At 33.4% G+C, this 22589-nt stretch overlaps 1 protein-coding gene across 4 annotated transcripts in view; it reads right to left on the bottom strand.

Moving 5' to 3' along the window:
* The window catches only part of LOC118197049 (netrin receptor UNC5C-like), a 380734-nt gene that overhangs the window by 87708 nt on the left and 270437 nt on the right, over window positions 1-22589 (bottom strand). For 3 of the 4 annotated variants that reach the window (XM_085806676.1, XM_085806687.1, XM_085806678.1), the window contains exon 5: window positions 9542-9709. The exons of the other annotated variant lie outside the window; for it this stretch is intronic. In XM_085806676.1, the coding sequence (XP_085662802.1) occupies window positions 9542-9709 (168 nt within the window). The remainder of the gene's footprint in view (window positions 1-9541; window positions 9710-22589) is intronic. 4 annotated transcript variants of the gene reach the window in all.

Raw genomic sequence — 22589 nt, 5'->3', positions numbered from 1 at the left:
TTTATTTCAAGTACGAAGAGGAGCAGCTTAACTACGGAAAATGCAGATGCTTGTATTCGTCTCAACGACTAACTATATGAGTTCAGCATCAGAGATTTGGTTGGGTTCGGTTTGGTTTATGTGATTATGGCAAAACTTCTACCGCTATCTGCCTAAGGAAAGGGGTGCTTAGAAAGTCCTCCAAGGGAAACTGCCTCGTATACATGTTACAAATGGCAACTAGCCCGTTTGCGGCATTCGAACCTCGGACCGAAATACCAAAATCCGGTGACTTTACCGCTGGTGGGCCTTCAGCATCAAGGAAGCCAATGATATCGAAGAGAAAAATAAAGTTCATTAAGTTTGTTTTTACAATAATTACAATTAAAATTTTAATTTTTATGTTTAACGCATATAGTATTTCAGTAATAGTAACTTGTTTTTCACCGAAAAATACTTTTTAAAGTGAAAATACACTGACCCGAAATATCTTCTTAATACACACATTTTGGTTCATTTTGAGCAGCAACCTTTTTGGTTGCTACGCCTGGTCTATTTCATTTTTTAATACTCTTATGAGCTACACTTACAGAAGCATATTAAATAATTCCTGTTCATTCAGTTTCTAAGTTTTTCCTTCTAGTACTACTGAAGCTTGCAAAGAGGTTTACAAACATTCCGAACACAAAAATGATGTATATTGTGACAATGTACAGAAAGTTCGAAGAGAATAATTTTTTACAGGCTCTATTTTCCTAAATCGTAGATATGTGCTTCTAATTACAAAATATTTTAGAAAAAGGTAAGAAATTTAACATCAGAACCATTTTAATGCTACAGGTGTGGGGGTTCTGTAAAAAAATTTCTATTTTTTTATTCAGTCTTCTTCTACAGTAAAAATGCCAGCTAAAAAAACATCGCCTACTTAAAAAAAAAAATAATAATAATAATTTAAAGAACAGGACATTCGAATATTCGAATCCTATAGATCTTGTAAAAAAGATTCGGGATTCAAAAACTCGAATGCTCATGCCTTTTTCGATCGTTCGAATCCTTTGAATATTAACATTTTATTTTACTTTAAAGAGTAGTAAGTTTCATGTTTAATGTTTATAGAAATTTTATTTCCTTAATTGTATAATTTTTACAGAATTTAAATTCTTTCATTTGCATTAATGGTGGGTTACAAATTATTGTGAAAAAAATACCCGGATCGTTTGAATATCCGAGTTGTGATGTCACTTATTCCGGATATTTAGAATTCTACTCTATTCGTTCAAAATAATGAAAGTTCTAATCAGCCTGTGGGTGATAAACTCGTTTTGTTGGCAACCCATATTGGTCTATTCCAGCACGTGATGACCCCTTCTTGACCTTGTCCACCTTTATCGGGCACCCCGATCTCTGTCGTCTTTTTCTTCTCTAAACGTCTTCTCTTTCCACAGCGCAGTGGAGTAGACAACGAAGAGGATGACAGCGGCATCTGGCGGTGATGTTATCAGAACTTTTCCCTTGTGCTTTATTTCTTGCTGTCGACGGACCGCATTGAAAGTAAAGCATTAAAAAAGAACTGTGAGAGATGGGGAGGGTTCAACAGAAAATAGGGGGGGGGGGTCGAAGTATTCGCTCACGTAGGACGTAATTCACTCGAGATAGACGGATGTGTGGAGATACACTTCAGGATAAAAAGAGAATTATTTTGTGTTCTCCAGTTATTTTGGAAATGCTGTTCGGTTAGTTGGTTAGTATGCTAGAAGCAGGGATTTGTAAAAAGTTTTATGGAAGTGTGTAGATACTGAAGATATATCTCACGATGATAGATTTAGCTGGAAATAATAGCTAAAAGGAAAAGAGATTTCATTTCCTTTTTCCAAAGAAATGTTGGTATAACTTTCCATCCCAATTTGTTTGAGAAAACGAATAGCTGTCGACGTCGGCTGCAAGAATGTTGAAAAATGTACATTTTAGCTGTTACCTTAATTTTTTGCGTCTGCCGTATTTCGTCTAAGTTGTTAGATTTACCATTGGTAGTTTATCTTCTTGTTTCTCGCTATTAAACAAAATATGGAAAACATTTTAATGAAATTGTTTTCATCCGGTCTATGTGTATGATATTATATTGTACATCAGACTGATAAGGAAACAAAGGATGCCTCTTTACCCGGAACAAAAAATGCATGTTACAAGTAAGTTCGGTGTAACATTGTCATTATGCTAAAAAAAGCAAGTTACGCGAATTAAGCACTGTTTAAATATACACAAACAAGATCAGCTTCTTAGAGTTAGCCAGACAGTATTCTTCCCTGCTATAATTATCGAAAATATGTTCATTAAAAATCACCAATATTGATCAAAGACAATATGCGACTCAATGCCGTTTCTTCCTTTACCGTTTCATCCCCATCCCAGCTCGAATAGTCCCGTTTTATTCGCTGCCTTCCTTCATCGATTTTCTTTTTCCCGTTTCGTCGGCTATTCGAAAAGTCACTTCACGATAAGGCAGAAATCTGTTTTCGTCAATTAAACGGTTTAGAGGAGACGACCCTTATTACTATGACCTGACTTAACATTTAATATGTAATATTTAGTCATTCTTAGCATGCCTTCGTAGTGCAGTGGTCAGCATGCTCGGGAAGCCCGTAGTTCGAGTTCCGGCGAAGGCGTTGCTCATTTTTCATCTTTCCTGCTTCGAAATAACCTAATGTCTCTACAATTATGTAGAATCGTTAGGGTTTTTGATGCTGAAGACATGAAAAATGTGCTGTGCCTTCGCTGGGATTTGAACTCCCGACCTACCGAATATGCACAGTGTGTGCTTCCACGAAGTTCCAGTTACAACCAAGAAGGCACGCGGAAAAGAGGGATAAAATACCTCATATACTCCCCTTTTTAAAGGGTGACTGGGGATGAGGGGATCAAATCACAAAATCCTGTGGTGCAGAATTATTGTCCACAAAAGTTTTAGTTCGGGCGCTACTTTTAGAGTCATTAGGGTTTTTAATGTTGGAGAGGTGAAAAATATGCAATGACCTAGCCGGGATTCGAACTCCGGACCTCCCCAATACGCGTTGAATGTGCTTCCAATTACACCACGAAAGCGTGGAGAATGGAAGGAAAAAATACCTTATAACCTCGTTTAAAAAAATTATTCTGAGCAGAATAATGAATTTCAGATATGTTACAAAAATTGTATCTAAATCTAGTAACCTTTTATTACCCATTTTTTTTTTTTTTTTTTTTTTTTTTTTTTTTTTAATTTCACGTATTTCTAAAGCAATAGAATCACGGTTCCATTGCTTTGAAAGAAAATATAAACGTAACAAATGTATAATTAAGGTTAATGTATGCTTTGTTAAAAGTACAGTGAGCCCTCCTTAAACGCTACTATCCGCGGTTTTAGAAGATTATGATAGTCCGTAGATGAAATGGTCCTAAAAAGTTGGATGTACACAGCCAGTTTTTGCTCTTGTTCTCAATAATACAGGTATCTCAGAAGGTAACTTCTAAGAAATAGCGCCAGTAGAGAATTCAATGTAATTATTTTCTAATAGATAATGGAAGTAATTTACTCTAATGTCAATTAAAAAACAACTCTTTATACTTACAGAGATTTAAAAGCAACGAAACTGTAAATTGTTTTTGCAGAATCAGCAGTATATAAAGTGAAATGTTTTCTGTATATACGTCCCTGCGCATTCAAGAAATATGCAACAAATGCATGAAAAATTATTAAAAAACTACAAACGTTAGGTATTCGTGTTTAGCTTTGGATAAGTCAGTTTAGGTTAGTATTAGATTAGTTCCCTTATTTAGATTTGACACCAGAGTAGAGGCTTTCCTGTACGCCCGAGAAGGGGGCCGACTGTATTATTTTGAGTGAATAAAGGGGTATTTTAACCCTTCTCTGGACTTTGTCATTGCACTTGAACTCAGCGATAATTTCAACAGATTCCTCTACATTCAGCATAGAAAAAGTAGTTAGAAACATTATAAGTTATTTGTAATCTTTAGAAATTGTAATAACATGATGTATATTTATCACTATATTCTGTCATGAACCAAAAAAAGGTATGTTTTACATTAGTACGAATCTATATGATAGATTTTAATGTTTTAGATTATATTAGACAGACTGCATATAGTTAAGACAAGAATGCAATTTAAGCAAATTTCGTTGCACTAAGAGAGAAATCATAGAAGTAAGTTTCTTTGGTTGAACAACTTTGTTACTCATTTCTTCCATTTGGGAAGTGCTAATAATAAGAATGTTTCAATGAATATCTGTTTCTTAGCCGATGAATTGAGTTGAGGTCATAAATTCTTTTCTGTTAGCTGTTATCACATAAATTGCTGTTTTTGGAGCATTCTTAGAACATTTGTTTTTCAAAACAGTACAAATGTATAGCAAAGTCGTTGAAATAATAGAATGAAATCATTCCCTTAATCTCTCAAAACTAGTTTATACACACACGCGTAATAACAAGAATAATAATAAATCCTGTATGCACAATAAAACAAATACACAAAACATTGTTCAATACAATCTTTCCCAGAGGTACCATCATCTATAATTAAGAAATTTTCTTTGTTTTTCTGGTAAAATCAAATCGCCTCGGATCTCAGCTATGGAATATAAGCCTAATTCGTTAAGCTCGTGTCTGTCCACTGATGATTTCACAGATTCAACAGGAATATCTGTGACGAAATCGAGTCCCAATTCTCGTACTGGTGATAGAGTATCGTTATTGTTTTGCTGAATTGGAGTAAATTCGTCACAAACATTTTTTTAAACTTTGCGAGACATATATATATATATATATTATCTTGATCTGAGCTATGTTAGGAATGCGGATATAATTTCCTTCTTGCAAGACATCATATTGGAAGTTTGTCAATAAAGTTCCATTGCAGTGAATTTCTCGGTAAATTCAGGTTCTATTTGTAAATTTTAAATTTCTTTTTTAATGTATATGGTTTGCTTTGGAATATAAAGCTGGATGACGATGTCTAAATAAAATCAGTTCAATAAACTCGTTTAAAACCGAGTTTTAAACCCCGTTTTAAATTGAGATGAATGAAAATACGAAGAGAAAAATTCTTAATAATCATTTATAATTGGAAACAGAATTGCATTTCACTTATGTGCATTCATCTGAAATCATTTCACAGCAATTCATGTATTGATCAGATTGTCAAATGTAACAAATAAAGTGCCATTTATAGCGTTATAAGTTAATAGTTCGTCATAAATTTGTCTCGACAAATGGTTCTCTCAACAATGCCTTTTTGAAATGATTATAAATAAAATTACTAATCGCTGTGTTTTACATTGTTAATACTCCGGTCTTTATTATGTAAATCCTTCGGCTTTAAAGGTGAAAACAGCGGAACTGAGGATATCAGCCTCTCGTTAGCGAAACTGAGGATGTCATCCTCTCGTTAAGTCTTTTGCACACATTATTTATTTAAAAAAATCTGAAAATTTTCAGATTTTATATTACCCCCAAAGGGGCTTTTGTTTTAACGTCTTCTATGTTACCTTTATTTATTAAAATAAAAATATCATGTTATTCGCACTTAAACCCTAAAATTCAATTCAACAGCAATATCACAAAATATTTAAAAACAGCATAGCTTCGGAATTTCCGATATACAGTCTCGCGTACTGGAGATAACCCCGCCCCCTCCGTATAGTGTTGCCATTGCTCGCTTTGTTTGTTGTTGAGTCGTTGAGTTTGTTAATCAAAAATTCGTTAAAATTTTACGAAATGTGAAATAGATAATAAAACAAATTCCAGATTTGGACTTCCAGATGCCCATACTTGGGTGGAGAACTACGTTATTCAAAATTTAATGTCTCTAGGTACCTTTTTTCCCACAATGCTAAAAACATATAGACATTCATGCAGATTCTTCATTATTTAATTTCTTTAAATATAATGCAGGGCTCTAATATTTGGTGGCAACAATTTGAAAAGCGGAACGCGGTTTTATACAGGACGACGCAAAATGCCAAAGCGAAATTAATAGCCCTTCTGGGTAAATTGCCCCTTTGGCCTAATGAGGAAACGTTCAGAAGGGTGCTGATGAGGGGGATGGTAGAGAACAGCCGATGATGGGAAAAGATTTTGTCATTAGGAATTGCTGATGACAAGGTTTGGGGATAGCAGAGGACGAAACGGCACGATTTTGAGTGCAGGATGAAAAGGGAAAGGACAAAACGGGAAATCCCCAGAGCTGCGAGGGAATTGTAAGGAGAGAAAGGTAATCATAATAATTCTTTAGTGAGAAAAATGGAAGAGAAAGAGAAAGAACAATTATATCTCTGTCTGTATAAAGTATTTAACCTTCAAAAGCCTGGTATTTCAAGACACATATAAAGGAATGTGACTGCACGACTTAACGAAGAAACGGGATATTGGGAATGCGAATCACGCACCGTTTTGATACATTATGCATCACATGACCTCGATCTGAATGTTATCAGCTCCCCTCATTATTTGAGTTTCTGATCAGTAGAAATTTTTTGAATAAAAAATTTAAATAGGAACATGAAGAAAATTGCGGGCATCTTTAAATATCTGTAAATTTTCTTTTGGGAAGGAAGAAAAGATAACTTGATAATTATAAAAGCTCGCTTTTTTATGTTTATACATTTATTTTGCACAATTAATATTACTTAGCTATGGAATGAATTTAAAAAAAAAAAAAAAAAAAAAAAAACAAGGCAAATGTTTCAACTTTTTTAAATAAATAGCAACATAATTTAATGTCCTTATCTTTAACGTTCTGGTAAAAGAACCAATTCATGATCCGTATACTCTTAGGATTCGCTGCAAGAGTAATTACGACAATTGTGTGTGTGTATTTAATTATGGCAAAGCTCACTAGGGCTATCTGCCTAAGGGGAGGGATGCCTTCGTGGAGGACTTTCTAAGGGAAACTGACTCGTATACACGTTACACATGGGGAAAACCACGAAAACACCCATGCAGCCAGCCCGTTCGCGGGATTCGAACCTCGGACCGAACTACCAGTGTTCAGCGACTTTACCGCTCGGCCGCTGGTGGGCTACGACAATTGTGTCCTAAGTAGTTAATCACACATATATAGATAAATACTTGCAAGTACACTTATATTACAAATGTAAGGAAATAAAGTTAAATATACACATATATATGCATAAAAGCTCTAAATAACATTAAATAAGCAGTCCAAAATAATAATCACTTAGGTTAGCTGCTGCCAAATATGCAACGAGACGTTGTAAGGTATATTTTAATTTTGAAACCCTTTCCTGTCAATTCTTGTTTCTACTTACGACGCCATACCAGAATGAGTTTTAAGAATAGCGTTGAATGCAAATGCGTTAGAAGAAGTATTTAAGAAAGGTTCAGCTAACTTCGATAGAGAGTGCTAGGTATCCTTAGTATCGAGTGTTTACCTTCTGGCTAAGTCACTCTTAAACTGTTAAAGTCGGCCGTATTATACGTGCCTACTGATATTCGCCGGCTAGTTTAGTTTAAGGGCCAACAACGTTAGATAGCTGTGTCCAGCTTCGGCTAAGTTTCGTTTAGTTCCTTATTTTTTATTCTGAGTTAAAGCCCAAGTAGAGGCATCCTTTAAGCCCTTGAAGGAGCCGACTGTTATTCTTATTTGAGTGAATAAAAGGGTATTTTAACCCTTCTCGATTCTACGTCTTAGTTGTTTTGAACTCGGCGGTAAATAGCTGCATAGTTTATAAGTTATTATTTCTCGGTTAAGGTTTTTATTTACTAGGTTAAGGTATTCTCCCGCCTTCTTAGCAGGACTTCGTAGTGTAGTGGTCAGCACGCTGGGTGCGTATTTCAGAGGTCCGTGGTTCGATTCCCGGCTAAGGCGTTGCTCATTTTTTATCTCTCCTGCTTCCAAAAAATAACTTATGACTCTACAAGTTCACTAGGTTTCTCGACGTTCAAGGAGCTAGGGTCCCTACAACGCGAAAAACATTTCATTCGTTAAGTTTAGATAGATATGCTGAAATAATTTTCTGCAAATATTCAATCGTACCTGCATTTACATACAAGGTAGACGAATTAAGCAAACAACAGCGCCACAAAGAAATATTAGAAAAATTACAAGTGGTTTGGCCCGCCCGATAATCCGGCATCCCTTTCATCGATATTCCTGCCTAAGATGATATTACTATAGCATTTGCATTCGGCAATACTCGGTTAAGCTCAGCGTCTTTTTGTTATTTTCACTAAGCTATATTGTTTAAAACTTGGTGTTTGTATATTGTTTGCATTTTTTACCTTTATTTATTTAAAATGCTTTCAAAACCTAAATAAATAAATAAAATGCCGATAAAGGAAGAAAATGGAAACATTTGACTTTAACAGTTCACCAAGAAAAGCTGAATATTGCTAACTGACTTCAAAAGGTGAGACAAAAAATATTATAATTAAGAAATACAATATTGCATCTTCTATTATTTTTTACATTAAAAAGAGAAAGAAAAACTACAAAATTTTCTGCTACTTCTAAAAGTATTGGTAACAGAAAGCAGCAACAACAACAGAAAAAAAAAAAAAAAAAACTAAGCTCGATATCAAAAGGGAGAGTGACAAAGGAAAAGGTTCAACCAAGCTCACTTAGCCTGAGGTTGGTGAATCTGTAAAAGCATTTGTGAAATTCACTAAAAAAATAAAAAGCATAGTAAGGGAGAGATAGCGAATATTCATGTTCTGTGAAACAACTTAAAGGGCAGGAGAAAAAAGAAGAGCGGGATCTAAGAAGGAGATGGATATTCGATTTTTTTCTTAACTTTATGTAATAGTAATAATAATGATTTCAAAGTCAAAAATGATTATATGTAATCAAACTGTGAATAAATTTATTTGTTAATAAATGTTTGTGTGGCATGTTTAAAGTATTCATATTCATGTATCAACATAAGCATTCAAATATTGAGATTAAATCTAAATTAACAGTCAACACAAACTTTAAAGTACTTTTTTACCTTAAAACATACTCATCGAGGTTTGAAAACCTTGATTGACTTAACTGCAAAGCACCTTGTACAGTAACAAAACTAATATTCAAACAGATAGTTCCCCCCCCCAAAAAAAAAACTCAGTTACGTAACAACTCCGCTAAGTAAAAACACAAAGTTTAAAAACATTTTCATTAAAATACAGTGAATAACACACTGCTCTATTTATAAACCAAAATAATGCATCTGCACGATTTCAATCACAATGAATCTAGAACCAAAAATCCATCAGTCACCATCAGAAGCCGAGCACCCAGGACAACAGAATAGCTTAATCCGGATTTCAATTAACTGTATTTATAAAGAACTCTTGAAATATGTCCTTTCTTAAGCACTGTCCTCCTCTTAAAGTAAAAATTTTCTAATACATATCACAATAATGAATTAATTTATAACTTACTCGAGAAAAAAATGGTAAATCCTTCATAAATTAAGAAAGCAAAATATTTATACTTGTAATATGAATTTGGCAAAAAAAATTAATAACAGTGTATCGATATCTCATTAGGTGAAAATTAAGAATCTTACCGGGACAAAGCGAAGTGCAGTCAGATTTCTGAAGTGGATCTCCGGAACATTGTCTACCCCCATTCAGTGGCGCAGGGTTAGTGCAAAGTCGTGACCTCTGTTGGGAACCACGACCGCAACGGGCGGTACACTCGGACCATGGACTCCATGTTGACCAACCACCATTCACTGCGAAAGGGGACATAATGTAATAGAAGTTTTAAGAAGGCAAACATAAAAAGTCGATACTGGTACATTGAATACCGTAATAAAGAACCGACTCCCTTATAATAATACATAAAAATATCTACAACTTCGTTATGGATGCGCAACGAAAACATATGATTACATATCAATAATGGCTCTCTAAACGTAAATACTTCATTTTTAAACAATGTTTAATTCGGCCTTGACGACAACATCAATAACGGAATATCACGCTGTTTCTTTTTACGCGGTAAAAATGCATATAGTAATTGTTTCGTTTCATATTAAGAAAGTTTTACGATCCAAACCTGTATGGTTATAAAATACTAATATAATTTCCACGTATAAATAATGTAATTCACATTGAAGTAGTAAGTAGCTAAATCGTCTTTGTGAAAATAATTTTTTTTTTTTTTTTTTAAGATTTGAATATTACAATAAAATATCTAAATACAGCCAGAGCTTAAATTGCGTCGAAGCCCGGCTGCGGTACTTCTTAATTTTGGGTATAAATAATTCTAGCCGGAGCGCACCGGAACCCTACATAAGAAGGTTTCGGCACTTCTTTTATGCATCTGATCATCTTAAGACCAAAGGTTCTCAACCAGGGGAAAACTCTTTCCTTGACGGGAATTTCATAGTTTCGGGGGGGAATGCGGTGAGCCTTTAATCTATCTCTTACATATTTAATTTTAATTTATGATAAAACGCAAACTACTTTTATTCAAGTTTGGGTATTTATCAACATTTCTGTTCTTTTTGTTGTTTAACCGTTTCTGTTCTTTTTGTTGTTTTGCTGTTCATTCAAATCACTACAACCACCCGAAACAGCAGAGATTGCGATGTCATCCCGTTTTCTTCCCCTAAGATATGCAATAGTAGGTGCAGCTTCTTCAAATGCATTGTATCAGTTTATTCCGTACAGCTTGTCCTAAAAGGCTGATGGAAGCTTCTTTGTTAGAAAGTAAAAGGGATGTTATTTGAAATCTTCACACTTCTTTGTGCGTTAATGGACGGGGAGGGGAGGAAACCGACGCGGACGGGCATATCGTTATTTTAAGCGCACAGGGTAGCGAAGGCTTCGGTTTTCTAAGGGTTAATTATTATTCTTTTTTTTTTTTTTTTTTTTTTTTTTTTTTTAAATTTTGGAAAGAACGCGGAAATGATTGTCAAACAATGGTGAATAAGATGTTTGAGGCAAAAAACGTTAAGATCCATTGCTTTAGGCCCAAACTGCATTTTGACAAGATAAATCTCTGTTTTATGCGATCTCTTGAAAAGTGTCTACATATATGATATATCTTGCATAACGCACTCCATATATTATGATACTAATAGTGTGTGGCTGAGGGCAAATGATCAATCAAACTTCGTCTTTAAGTATGTAAACTAATACTGCGTTACACGTAACATTTTATATTATCTGCCTTACATTACCATAATCAGCTCAAGAAATGTGTTACATATATACTGTTCAGCTTATAAAATGCCTCACCTGTACAAGCAATGAAATTCAATTCTTTCAGTTTGTGTGTAAGCCTTTGGATGCTTAACTGACTGAAATAACTGTTTTACGGACGAATATATATATCTTTCACACAAATACTTTTTACCCTAAACAACAACATTCCACTTTAAGACAGTGAAATTTTAGTTAAATTTTTCAAAGCGCTAGTTAATTGTTTAAGCTTTAATCATCAGTCTACTAAAAGGAAGATATTAATTAGCTCGGATAATTCCCGATAACAAATACCGTTTTCAAGCATCTGCCAATATATTTTACCCAATATTAATATCACCGTGATAACGAGGGGGTTTGATCACATACATCGAAAAACGATGCGCAGCGATTTTTCGAAATTTACAACTCTAAATAAGCCCAAAGCGCAAGAATGTTAAAATAAAAAAATAAATACATTTAAAAGGATAGATTTTACTCGCGAGAAAGGTCCAATCAATAACTCAATATCAAAATATTCCAGGCGACCGATTCTACAAATGCCCCGAAATTCAAAATCCAATAGGATCGATTGCCAGATGCAGGAAATGGAGGGAAGTGTCAATAACAAAAGGCTTTTCGACGGAATGGAAGCTGTAAGTATAGTTGGGGGAAGACAGGTCTTTAAAAGAATTCAATGATTCAGGGAAATATCGAATTACTGCCTTAAAATCAAAGCAGAATGATATGAAGATAGGGGATCTTTGCTACCTCAGAAATTATACCCAGCACTTGAGTGTTCCAAGTTTTCCAATATTCTGGGAAAATTCGTATCAAACCTTTATCACATTATTGATACTTAGCTGCTTGTTTCTGTTTCTGTTTCCGATCTCAAACGTGACTTCTGACAATCACACAACAGTTGGCTTGATGACTACTGTTAAGTGAGTTTCACAGCAAGCGGAATTACCAAGGTGGAGAAACTTATACTCAAGAGAATATGTTTCTGCTAATAGAGAATAATAATAATGCCCCCAGACAGTATAGTGGTTAGGAAAGCCTACTGCGGTACCAAAGAGTCCGGTTTCGATTCCCGAGGAAGGCAGCGATGCTTGTAAATGTTGCACTACCCGTGCGGCATAGGAGCACTTTAAATATACACTCTCGAGAGATTGCTGGTAGGGGAAGAGGGATGGGAGGTCGCCTGCATGATGTTCAAGGGTCTTGCCAACGACAGGCGCAATCTTGTACTCCTTGGCCCGACGAATTTCGTGGGCTTGTTCTTTAGCCCGGACTTCCAACTCATTCTGTAATATTTAAAACGTGTAGAATTTTAAATATTTGTGAACGAGTAGCATTATAAAATATTTAAGCAGTTTGATTTGATGATCGACTTTTTGATTTTATAGATCATCTTGCACACGAATATTTATAGTAGTAACTAACCCATATAATTCCGTAATCTAGTTGCTTAACGAAAAAAAAATCACTTCTCTTACTTTTAACTATGATTTCTCTCGATGACGTTATACTACTCAGACATGAACAAATATTCGCAGCTGTTACAAATGCTTATTACTCGCAGCTCAATAGAAAATATATTTTATAAGAACTTAAAAGTCTTATTACAGAAATTCTAAGCTTCCAAGTTCTTAACGTGACACTGAACCGAGGTGACATCATTATAGAAGGGGAAAAAAAAGATAGCGAAGAAACGGACTTTGAAAAAGAAAGGCAAAAAAATTGGAAATTCCCCACATTCCGTGGCCATATAGAGCGGACTTGCATTCCCAAAAGCGGTTTTTTCCGACAGACGTTATTTTTGGTTTGCGAAAATGGAGTTTCCCGCAAGGAATCGAAATGCACACTTCTCCGAACTGTAAAGTACACGACTGATGGATGGTACTACTCCTTGGAGAACTTGGAATAAATTTCACAAGTAATTCTACTCCATCTTCTAAATGATGATCGAATTTTTCTTTGTCGTAACTGGGCGTTTCCAGAGGAATAGGAGAAGGTATTATTTGCGGTTAAGGCAAATTAACTATTTCGTGCACTGTTTAATAACTAGACATCTAGTCGTGATGCTTAATAAACGAGAAAACAAATATGTTTACTAGTAAAATTACTTTAAATCAAAGTTTTCCAATGAATAAATTGAAAATTTTTATTTTCAGTTATGCTAAATTTTAACAATATTCAACAGAATTCGTTAAGAAATTTTCTAAAGGAACCAAACTTTTTAACCGGAAGCACTTTGCTTCGAAATTATAACCATTCGCAAAATAGCTTACCAACAATTAGATGTTTAACTTTATTGTTTTGGAATTAAATCCATTTACTTTTAGTTTCAATTTAAAATTTAAAAAAAAATCTGAAAGCTTTACACCCAAAGCGGCGTTTTTTAACGTTTTGTGTGTTACCTTTATTTATTAAATATTATGTTCTTCGCATTTAAACTACATAAAATTCAATTCAACAGCAGTACCACAAAATATCTAAAAACAGCATATCTTTAGAATTTCCGATACACAGTCAAGCATCGGAGATAAAAGTGGTTTTTTTTTTTTTTTTTTTTTTTTTCTCTGAACAGTTTTGCTTTTACTCGCTTTGAAACCGTTGAGTTTGTTAATCAGAAATTCGTTAAAACTTTACAAATGTGAAAGAGATAATAAAACAAATTCGAAATTCAAAATTCGGGCTTCCGGGTGCCCGTGTTCGGGTGGAGAATTACGCTATTCAAAATTGGATGGCTCTAGGTACCGTCGTTTTTTCACAATGCGAGAAACATGCCTACATTCATTCACATTCTCCTTCATTTAGTTTCTTTTAAAATAATACAGGACGATAATATTTGGTGGCCACAATTTAAAAAGTGATTAAGCCTTTTACAGTGATTCAACGCAAAATCCCGTTCCGAAACTAATAGCTCTTCTGCGCTAACGCTCCTTTGGGCTAATAATCATACTAAACTTTATTTTAAATTAAATTACTACTTTGATAGGTCAATTCTTTTACTTTTAATTTCGACTAAATTATTTTATATCTTAGTTAGTTCATTAAATTTTATATAAATATGCAAAATAAAAGCAAAATTACCGGTTGTACTTTTACATTATGTTAGTTCCACTTTCAATTTGTTTTCATCATTAAACATTCAATGGTAAAAAGAAAAATAGAAAGAAAAAAATACTAGTATAATTCATTTAGGAATAAGTTACATCATAATTTTTTACTAAAATTACGAGTAAAATGAAATCTCTTCTCTTGAAAAAACGAGTTATGAAGTCCGCCTCCCTAACCCACGTGGAAGAAAATATATCGTCCGTACGAAACGCGTGCCATTCCTGACGTGCATATTAATAGAGAATCCGATTCGGCTACCTGAGAGAATTTCAAAATAAAAAAGAGCTTTGCGTAAGGGAAATAAAAATAATCTACGGAGATTACAACGTTTGGCGATTTGCGGGGTATTTATCTCCCGGCTGCTAGCGCTTTTTAAAAAAGGGTTGCCAGAAAATTTTCAGATTGCGAATAGGATGTATGATTTGATATTCTTTTATTATTTTTTTTTTCTTTCCCTTGTCCTGATATATAACCCAAAAAAATTTATGAGCATATCTTATTCGCAAATCCAATAAAAAAAAAAACTAGATTTCTCTCAGAGCAACAGCAATACAAAACGAAATTTCAATAATTATTAGTATAAAATATCTTGCTTTTAAAAAACATTCAAGTATTAAAAAGCAATTACATACAATAACAAAATATTCAACGTGGTTTGGCAGTATGTTATAATTCTGCATACGTAAATTTTTTATAAGTTATAATTAAGTTGATTAATCCATTAATACAACTCAAGTTTCCTTCTCTGTAATTATTTTCAGAAAACGATTAAAATTAGAATAGTATGTTAAACGATCGTAAAGCGTAAATTCTTTAGCTACAGTACTTGATATCAGATGCTTTAGAAATGTCTTTCTATATCAAGGCTTAAACTCAATCGGAACCCGTCGGAACATTAACAAATAAAAAAAAACTGGTCATTTTATTAGCCTTATTTATTGTTTCAATCAGAACTTGTCAAGGGGTAAATATTTAAAACATTAAATCGGGTTGATTAATGAGTGCTGAATAACATGTTCCGTTCCCCTCGACACTGTAAGATTGTAAGGCGTTGTAAATTTATTTGTTTTTTGAAAAATTATTTCTCAGGTAGTCTTATACTGTTGAAGAGCACTCATCTAATATCAAATTATCTTCTACAAATTAAATTATCATCACATATGTACTGCATTTTTAATGCACTGTACATGATATAAGTGATAATAAAGAGTACATGAACTGTTTTTAAACTGATCTGTTTGTTACAACCAATGCGACTTTATAATTTAGAAGCTAAATCAAATTTTATTTGGTGTAGAATGGCACAAACTTTCAGATTTGCTAAGCCATGTGAATGAAATATATTAAGCAGCATGGAATGGAAACAACTCTCAGAGCAATCCGCAAGGCCGACTGGAAAATTCCATTTTTCATGTAGCAGCAGAATGCAGCCTGAAATAATGTGATGCGAAAAACGAAAAAATTAGACTTAATGTGTTTCTAACGTTCAAAAAGAAGAAGCTACAAGATAGTTTCTTCAGATTTTAAAATATCATAAATAATCAAGCAATTAATTTTCGTAGAATATTAATTAAATAAAAGAATATTAATAAATTAAGTTTTAAAACGTATATTAAAATTTTCCAAAGATAGTTTCTAGGCAGTTGTTTACATACCAGCACATAAATGAACTGTTTTATATCATATGTCATACAATTACATCCTATACGCTAGCTGTAATGAAAAAAGTATTATCAGTAAAGACATATATTGTAACTATATATAATATTATTAAACTGACTTTTATTTCACACATATATAATCCTAATTCAATTTTTAATATGCCTAAATTAATTTCGTTTTGTATTTAAAATAATGTCTTTAACCTAATTCCATTAAATTAAGATTACGTCACTAAAATAATAAAATTAACAGCATCATAATTCATGTCATTAAATTTTAATTATTTTTGTAGGTTACCTATTTGCCGAGTATTGTAAGCCAATTAACTCTTAAAAACATATACACTGTACTACAATTGATATTATTTAAATAAACGGAAACACTTAAAACTCCTAATTTAAATAACTACAAGTTTAACTTCTCTTGAGCTACAACGAAGATTCTATTAATTAGAGCTCCGTGTATAGGTAATCTACATAACTGGAGTGGCATTATTTTCAAAAACATACAAAAATTTTTCTTGTTATTACATTTAAAAGTTACAACAATTCAAGTTCACCAGTCTCAACTTAAGTGCATGAGAAACACGGAACATAACAAATTGTTTAACATGGTAGAGAAACAATTTACAAATTTCCCCAGTTGTAATAAATGCGGCGAAGAAATAATAACTATACAAATTAAATACTACGCTGAGAAGAATGTAATTAATTTGGAATAAAAATGGGAACGCTATTCTAAGCTTACGAGAACGAACTATATTTTTCCTTTTATTTCGTTTAAGCTTAATTTGGTTGCATATATAAATTAAAATGCCAGATTATATCCTTGTGAGATGTGTTCATAATTAATGCCGCTCTTACAGACTTATTCGCTGACATTAACTTTTAATTATTTCAGATTCAGCGAAAATTATGCATTCCTCGAGTCTTGTTTCGCATATTTCATTTTCTCATAAAGCTCGGAAAATTACATATGAGTGAAAATGTGCAAAATCAATGCCAGCGTTAATTTCCAGCTTTCATTATTTCGTACCTTAAGAGAGACTCAAAATATTAACAGAAATTTATTACAGATTGAGCAACAAGCAAATAGCATTCCAAAAATTTTTAATTTTTTTTTAGAAAAGCTAATTTTTACAAATTTTTCATATTGGATATGAATATTACAGTTAAATTTTTGTATTGATTCCAGTTTTTTAATAGCCGCGATAAAGAATTTAAGCAAAGACTGATGCTATTTACAAAGAATGCGAGATATTTGTTCTTTTGAGAAATAATAGTTTTTATCAGAACTTCTCTCTCTTTGAAAACTAATAGTTTTTATCAGAATTTCTCTCATAAGCATTGTAAATATGTTCTATATTTTTAAGTTTCTTGATTAGAGATGATTGGCTTGATTAACTTAATTAAGTCAATAAATTGATTAATTAAGTTAAACAAGCTAATTAATTGATTGATTGATTAAGTTAATCGGGTCAATTTATTCATTGATTAATGAACTTAATCACATCAATTAATTAAGTTAATTAATTGTTTGACCTTCGTCAAGCTAAATCCGCGAATAGCTAATTAAAAACTTATTCAATTAACTAATTAATTGATTGCCTTTTTAAATTAGCTATTGACGACCGTCAAACAATATCCGGCATTCTAATTTGAGGCAAAAATTAAATTTCCAAAACCCTGAACTGATTTGATTAATTAACTTCCATAACTTTTAATTAACTTCAGAATTATAATTTATTTCAGTTCTAATAATTTATTCATCTTAAGTACCACGAATCTCATAAATTAATGCGTTTAGCATCTATAGAGCAGGAAATAATTTAAAATTTGTTGGTCAATCATAATTTATGTCAATATTAATTTATTATTAATTAATATAAATTTGTTGGTCAATATTAATAAGTTAAATTTCCACTTGTAACGATAGCCCACCAGCGGCCGAGCGGTAACGTCGCTGAACACTGGTAGGTTCGGTCTGAGGTTCGAATCCCGCGAACGGGCTGGCTGCATGGGTGTTTTCGTGGTTTTCTCCATGTGTAACGTGAATACGAGCCAGTTTCCCTTAAAAGGCCTCCACGAAGGCATCCCTCCCTTAAGGCAGATAGCCCTCGAGTGCTTTGCCGTAATCTAATAAACCTAAACCACTTGTAACGAAGAAAACTGGAAGAATGAATGAATTGGAAGAATTCTTGTTTATTTATTATGCGGCATGACAGGACAGGATTGAGCTGTTTTATTTTGCCAAATACATAATCTTATTTCCTGTCTGCTTATTTCCTATGCATATTTGACAGAGGTTACCTCAGGAAACGGAATCTGGGGGATCTGGTGGTTTTCTTTAATAAATTCTAGTGAAGACTTTCGTGTTAAGAAGCCCCTCATTCCAGGAAGACATTGTAGCAACAAACGTCCTCATCCTGCCCAGAATTCAAACAGGGAATAACATTGGTCAGCTTTTCTGATAACCAAACCATCCGAATCGGCTGCGATGTTGACAATGGATAGTTTAAAATTAATATTCAGACATTATCTCACCCTCTGTTTAAGTATATTTATTTCATGCCAGTATTTTTTACGTATTTTAATTACTTTTCATATGGTTTACAACAGAATATGATTGTCTTATAGCAAAGTAAGGGCTATTTATGAAGGACTCTCTAAATGAAATTCACTAGTGTTCATTTTACGCAAGGCGAAAACCATTAAATCTTATCTGCAACCAGCTTATTTACCGGAAAAAAGCCCGCGTCAGATTACCAGTATACAGCGATCTTATCAATCTAACGGCGGATAATTTCGCATCAAAGAACCCGGATTAGAATGCAGAGGTAAGTCATGGACATTTGTAACTGTAGTATATATGCAAAACAGTTACATTTAAAATTCTTTTGTTGGAAAGTTTTTATTTTTTTTATTTATTATTATTTTTTGTGAAACCAATATAAAATTAATATGCTTTAATTTTTATACTATAACTACTTTGATTTCACTACTATTTGATTTCCATACTATTATCAGGACTGGTTTTTTTTTAAACCCTTCGCGCCGACTGTCACGTATACGTGCCAGCAACGAACACACTTACCTACCGGCCGACACGCAATCGTGCCAGAGGATTGTTCCGTTCTCTACCGACTGTCACGTATTTGTGCCAGTACTTTGGAACGTTTTTCAAACTATAATTTCTGCCACAAGATGGCACTGTATGTCCATATGGTTTCAGATACATGTAAATTAGACCTTCTACTCGAAATGAGAGAAGCATGACTCACATACACGTGTTTTTGATTATATAAACAAACGGGGAAATAAATGTTTCCGAATGGCGTGATTTATGACGTCCTTTTAAATCGCACTTTATTCGCACGTGGTACTTGTTTACTGTAAGTAGAGAAGTTTTATTTGCTCTAAAGCGTTGGGTATTTCGGTTTGCAGTTCAGTTTTTAGAAAATAATTAGATCTTGTTAGACGTGAATTCTTTGTTTTTACCGTTGCAATGTCGAAGCGTCGAAAATGTTTAACAGAGCATGAAATAGCAGAAATGATGCAAAATATTTCAGATATTGATTCTGAAATTCTGATATTCTGATATTGATTCTGAAAGATTAACTGAAAGGCATTTTCCAAAATTTTGTTCAGAAGAGACTGATAAGAAAATGAGACGACGATGCTTCGTTTGTTCACATTCCCGGAAAAATCCTCCAAAACGGCAAATGAGTTATTACGAGTGCAAGGAATGTAACGTAGGACTGTGTGTAGATCCCTGTTTTCAAATTTTTCATACGAAAAGAGAATTTTAAGTAATATATTTAGTTTTCAGATGTATAATGTTAAAATTCATAAAATGGTGAGTAATTAAAATAAAATGTGTAAAATATGCATTTAAACAAGAAATAAGGTAATTAAAGTATATATATATAAAAATATCTATAAAGCATAAGCCGTTTAAATACTCTATACAGCATTATTAAACAATGCGTTGATACTTCGGAAATTTCATGGATTTAGGCTTAGTAGCAAAAAAGCCCCCGGCCTTGGAGAGACGCTCGCGTAAGACACTGCCGGCCTCAGCGATAAGCGCGCGTTTTCGCTACCCGGCTCGAAGGGGTTAATAGTATGTTTAAGAGTAACCTAATAATATTAACTAAGGGTAGTTATTATTTCTCATATTCTTGCTATGGGAATCACAAAAATTGAAAAAAAAATGCGAAATTATAATTAATTGAAAATTACTTAAAAACATTCTACGTAGAAATTTATGAATGGGTGCAAACGAATTCGTTAGTGAAAGAGTATCTGTAAGCTGTATTTAGGTGTTGCCAAATGGGAGCAGGAGAAAAATATTATAACGATGTTTTTGCCTTCAAAATCAATGTTCCTTCCAGTTTTTCTAACCGATATGAAATCAGATATTCTCGTGCAATCCCCCAAATACCCGAATAAAATTAAATGCAAACAACTTACGTCATAAAAAAGTTCGAATAAAAGAAACTTTCGGTTTTGTTTGTTTATTGTTTGTTGTCGTGTCCATGAAATCATTTAGATGATACCATGGGTGGTGCAAATTACCCTAACTATCTCGAGACAAGTTTCTCCATAGAGGGGAAAACTTTCGGTTATAAGAAAAGCAAAAGAAAATTTCGATTTGAACATTGTTAATATACAGCGCGATTCTGCGTTTGTAACAAAATAAGAAAGATCAAATATCCGACATACGAAAGTCAAAATACAGTCGTTTCCACTTTTTGAAAATCTCGAATAAAGGAATTTTCGGTTAGAGAAATTTTTGCTGAAATGTATTTATATATGTTTTCCTTATTTTCGAATCTCCAGATTGATTAAAAATATATGCTTCAAAACGGTAAATTAACTAATTTCTATCATACACCTAAGAGATCATGACAAAAATAATTTAAATCTGTTACATTTTTTACAATAAAAAACAGGAATTTATGGAATTTGAAATTAAATGACAGATTTGAATATTTAGATGATGAAATTTTGGCTCAAGTGTATCCTGCGAAGATGCCATTATTTTTTTTCTCATCAGCTAGTTGCTCAAAAGAGTACACATTTTCGAAAGGATTCAAAAGGTGAAGGATATGCCAACAGTATGCAACTATCCAACAACGGGCTGCACGGAGAGTGTTAAATTACTATTATTGCACTTTTTATTTAAATTAATATTTTGTTTTCCTATCCTATACAAGGAATCAACTATACGAGTATATGTGCAGAATTATGTCTAGGGAATCATCGGAAAAGAAGTTATCATTAGAGAAAAAATACTGTGCAAGTGGTGGAGAGGGCTTGCTTGCTCTAGTTATGTTTTTCCCTCCTGGATACGATGCGATTCTTGTGTACAGGGTTTCTTAAAACAAACTCAACCCATGAGCAAAAATCGCATTTTTTGGCGATTACTCGCCAAAACATAGCAATCATACTCATCCTTTTACAATCCTATCCGTCTGCAACGCAAAAGACGAACGATGAGGTAATGAGCGAGCGGCATGATCACCCTTTGACCCCAAAAACTTCCACTACCCCCTACAGGGAAAAGAAAAATAAATAAAAATAATAAAAATCAAAAAGTCTCAGATTCTAGGGGTAAGGGGAAAAAAACCCTTCCTCTCCTCACCCGAACAATTTTCCCACCGGCTGAGAAGTAAGAAGAGAGCTCAAAGGGTTGGCGTCCATTATTAACTGGGAGGGTATGGGGAAGGTAAGGGTAATTTTGGCAGCACGATTGGCCTGAGAATGGATTGATGTAAAGGTAACAAAGAAAGTTGGGTCAGTGTGACTTTCTGCTTCGTAGGTTTTTAGTCTTTTCATGAATGAAGTTCATGGGTTAATGATTGGGAAAAAAAAAAAAAAGGCTTTGAGGAGAAGCGACCGAAAATTAACTAAAGATTAATGCATCGTTTTTTTATTAGATTTATTTTTTCAAGCTTATTCTCATCACTCATATAAAAGGTAGGTATCAGGTATTTGAAGCTTAAGTTTTTTGGATGTGAACAAAGAGCGTAAACAGGGTAAATAAGTTTAGCCTTAAACATTCATTCTTAGAATTTTAAAAATATTTTGTCTGAAAAAGAAATTAATAGATAGGGTGCAAAGTTCACTTCGTTCTCATGTTTGCACGTTACATAAAGTAACACGTCTTTTCCGTTATGTACCTAAAGCGAAAACAGGGATTAATGATTAAAAAATAAAAGAGGTTTCATGAGGGATGACAGAATTGCAGAAAATACAGTTTTAGAAATGATGAAGCTGGCAACCTGATTCATAAAATTCATAAAGCGAAATGGAAATGCCTTCTTAATATTTCCTCGTGAATATCTGCAAACAGAATAGCTAATTGCATTCCTATATCCCAGTGCTCTTCAAATTCTAGATAAATTTAGTTACAGATTAGTTTTAAAACTTAGCATCTGGTCATTCTATGTGAATAAGAAGGATGTGCAATGCTTTACAAAACTAAAAAGTCTTTTTAATGGAAAATTAACTGAACTTAGATGACAGTGTTAACAGTTATACAATGGAGTACCTTTTCAACTGAAGAAAACTATAAAAGAATATTTCCCAGAAGAAAAAGAAAAAAGCATGACTGAATTTTAAAAAAATCTGT

This window comes from Stegodyphus dumicola, chromosome 1, assembly GCF_044657685.1.
Source record: "Stegodyphus dumicola isolate Sdum_Otavi_A_Nest chromosome 1, ASM4465768v1".
In the NCBI taxonomy this organism is placed as follows: Eukaryota; Metazoa; Arthropoda; class Arachnida; order Araneae; family Eresidae; genus Stegodyphus; species Stegodyphus dumicola.
This window is presented reverse-complemented; position numbering and strand designations above follow the sequence as displayed.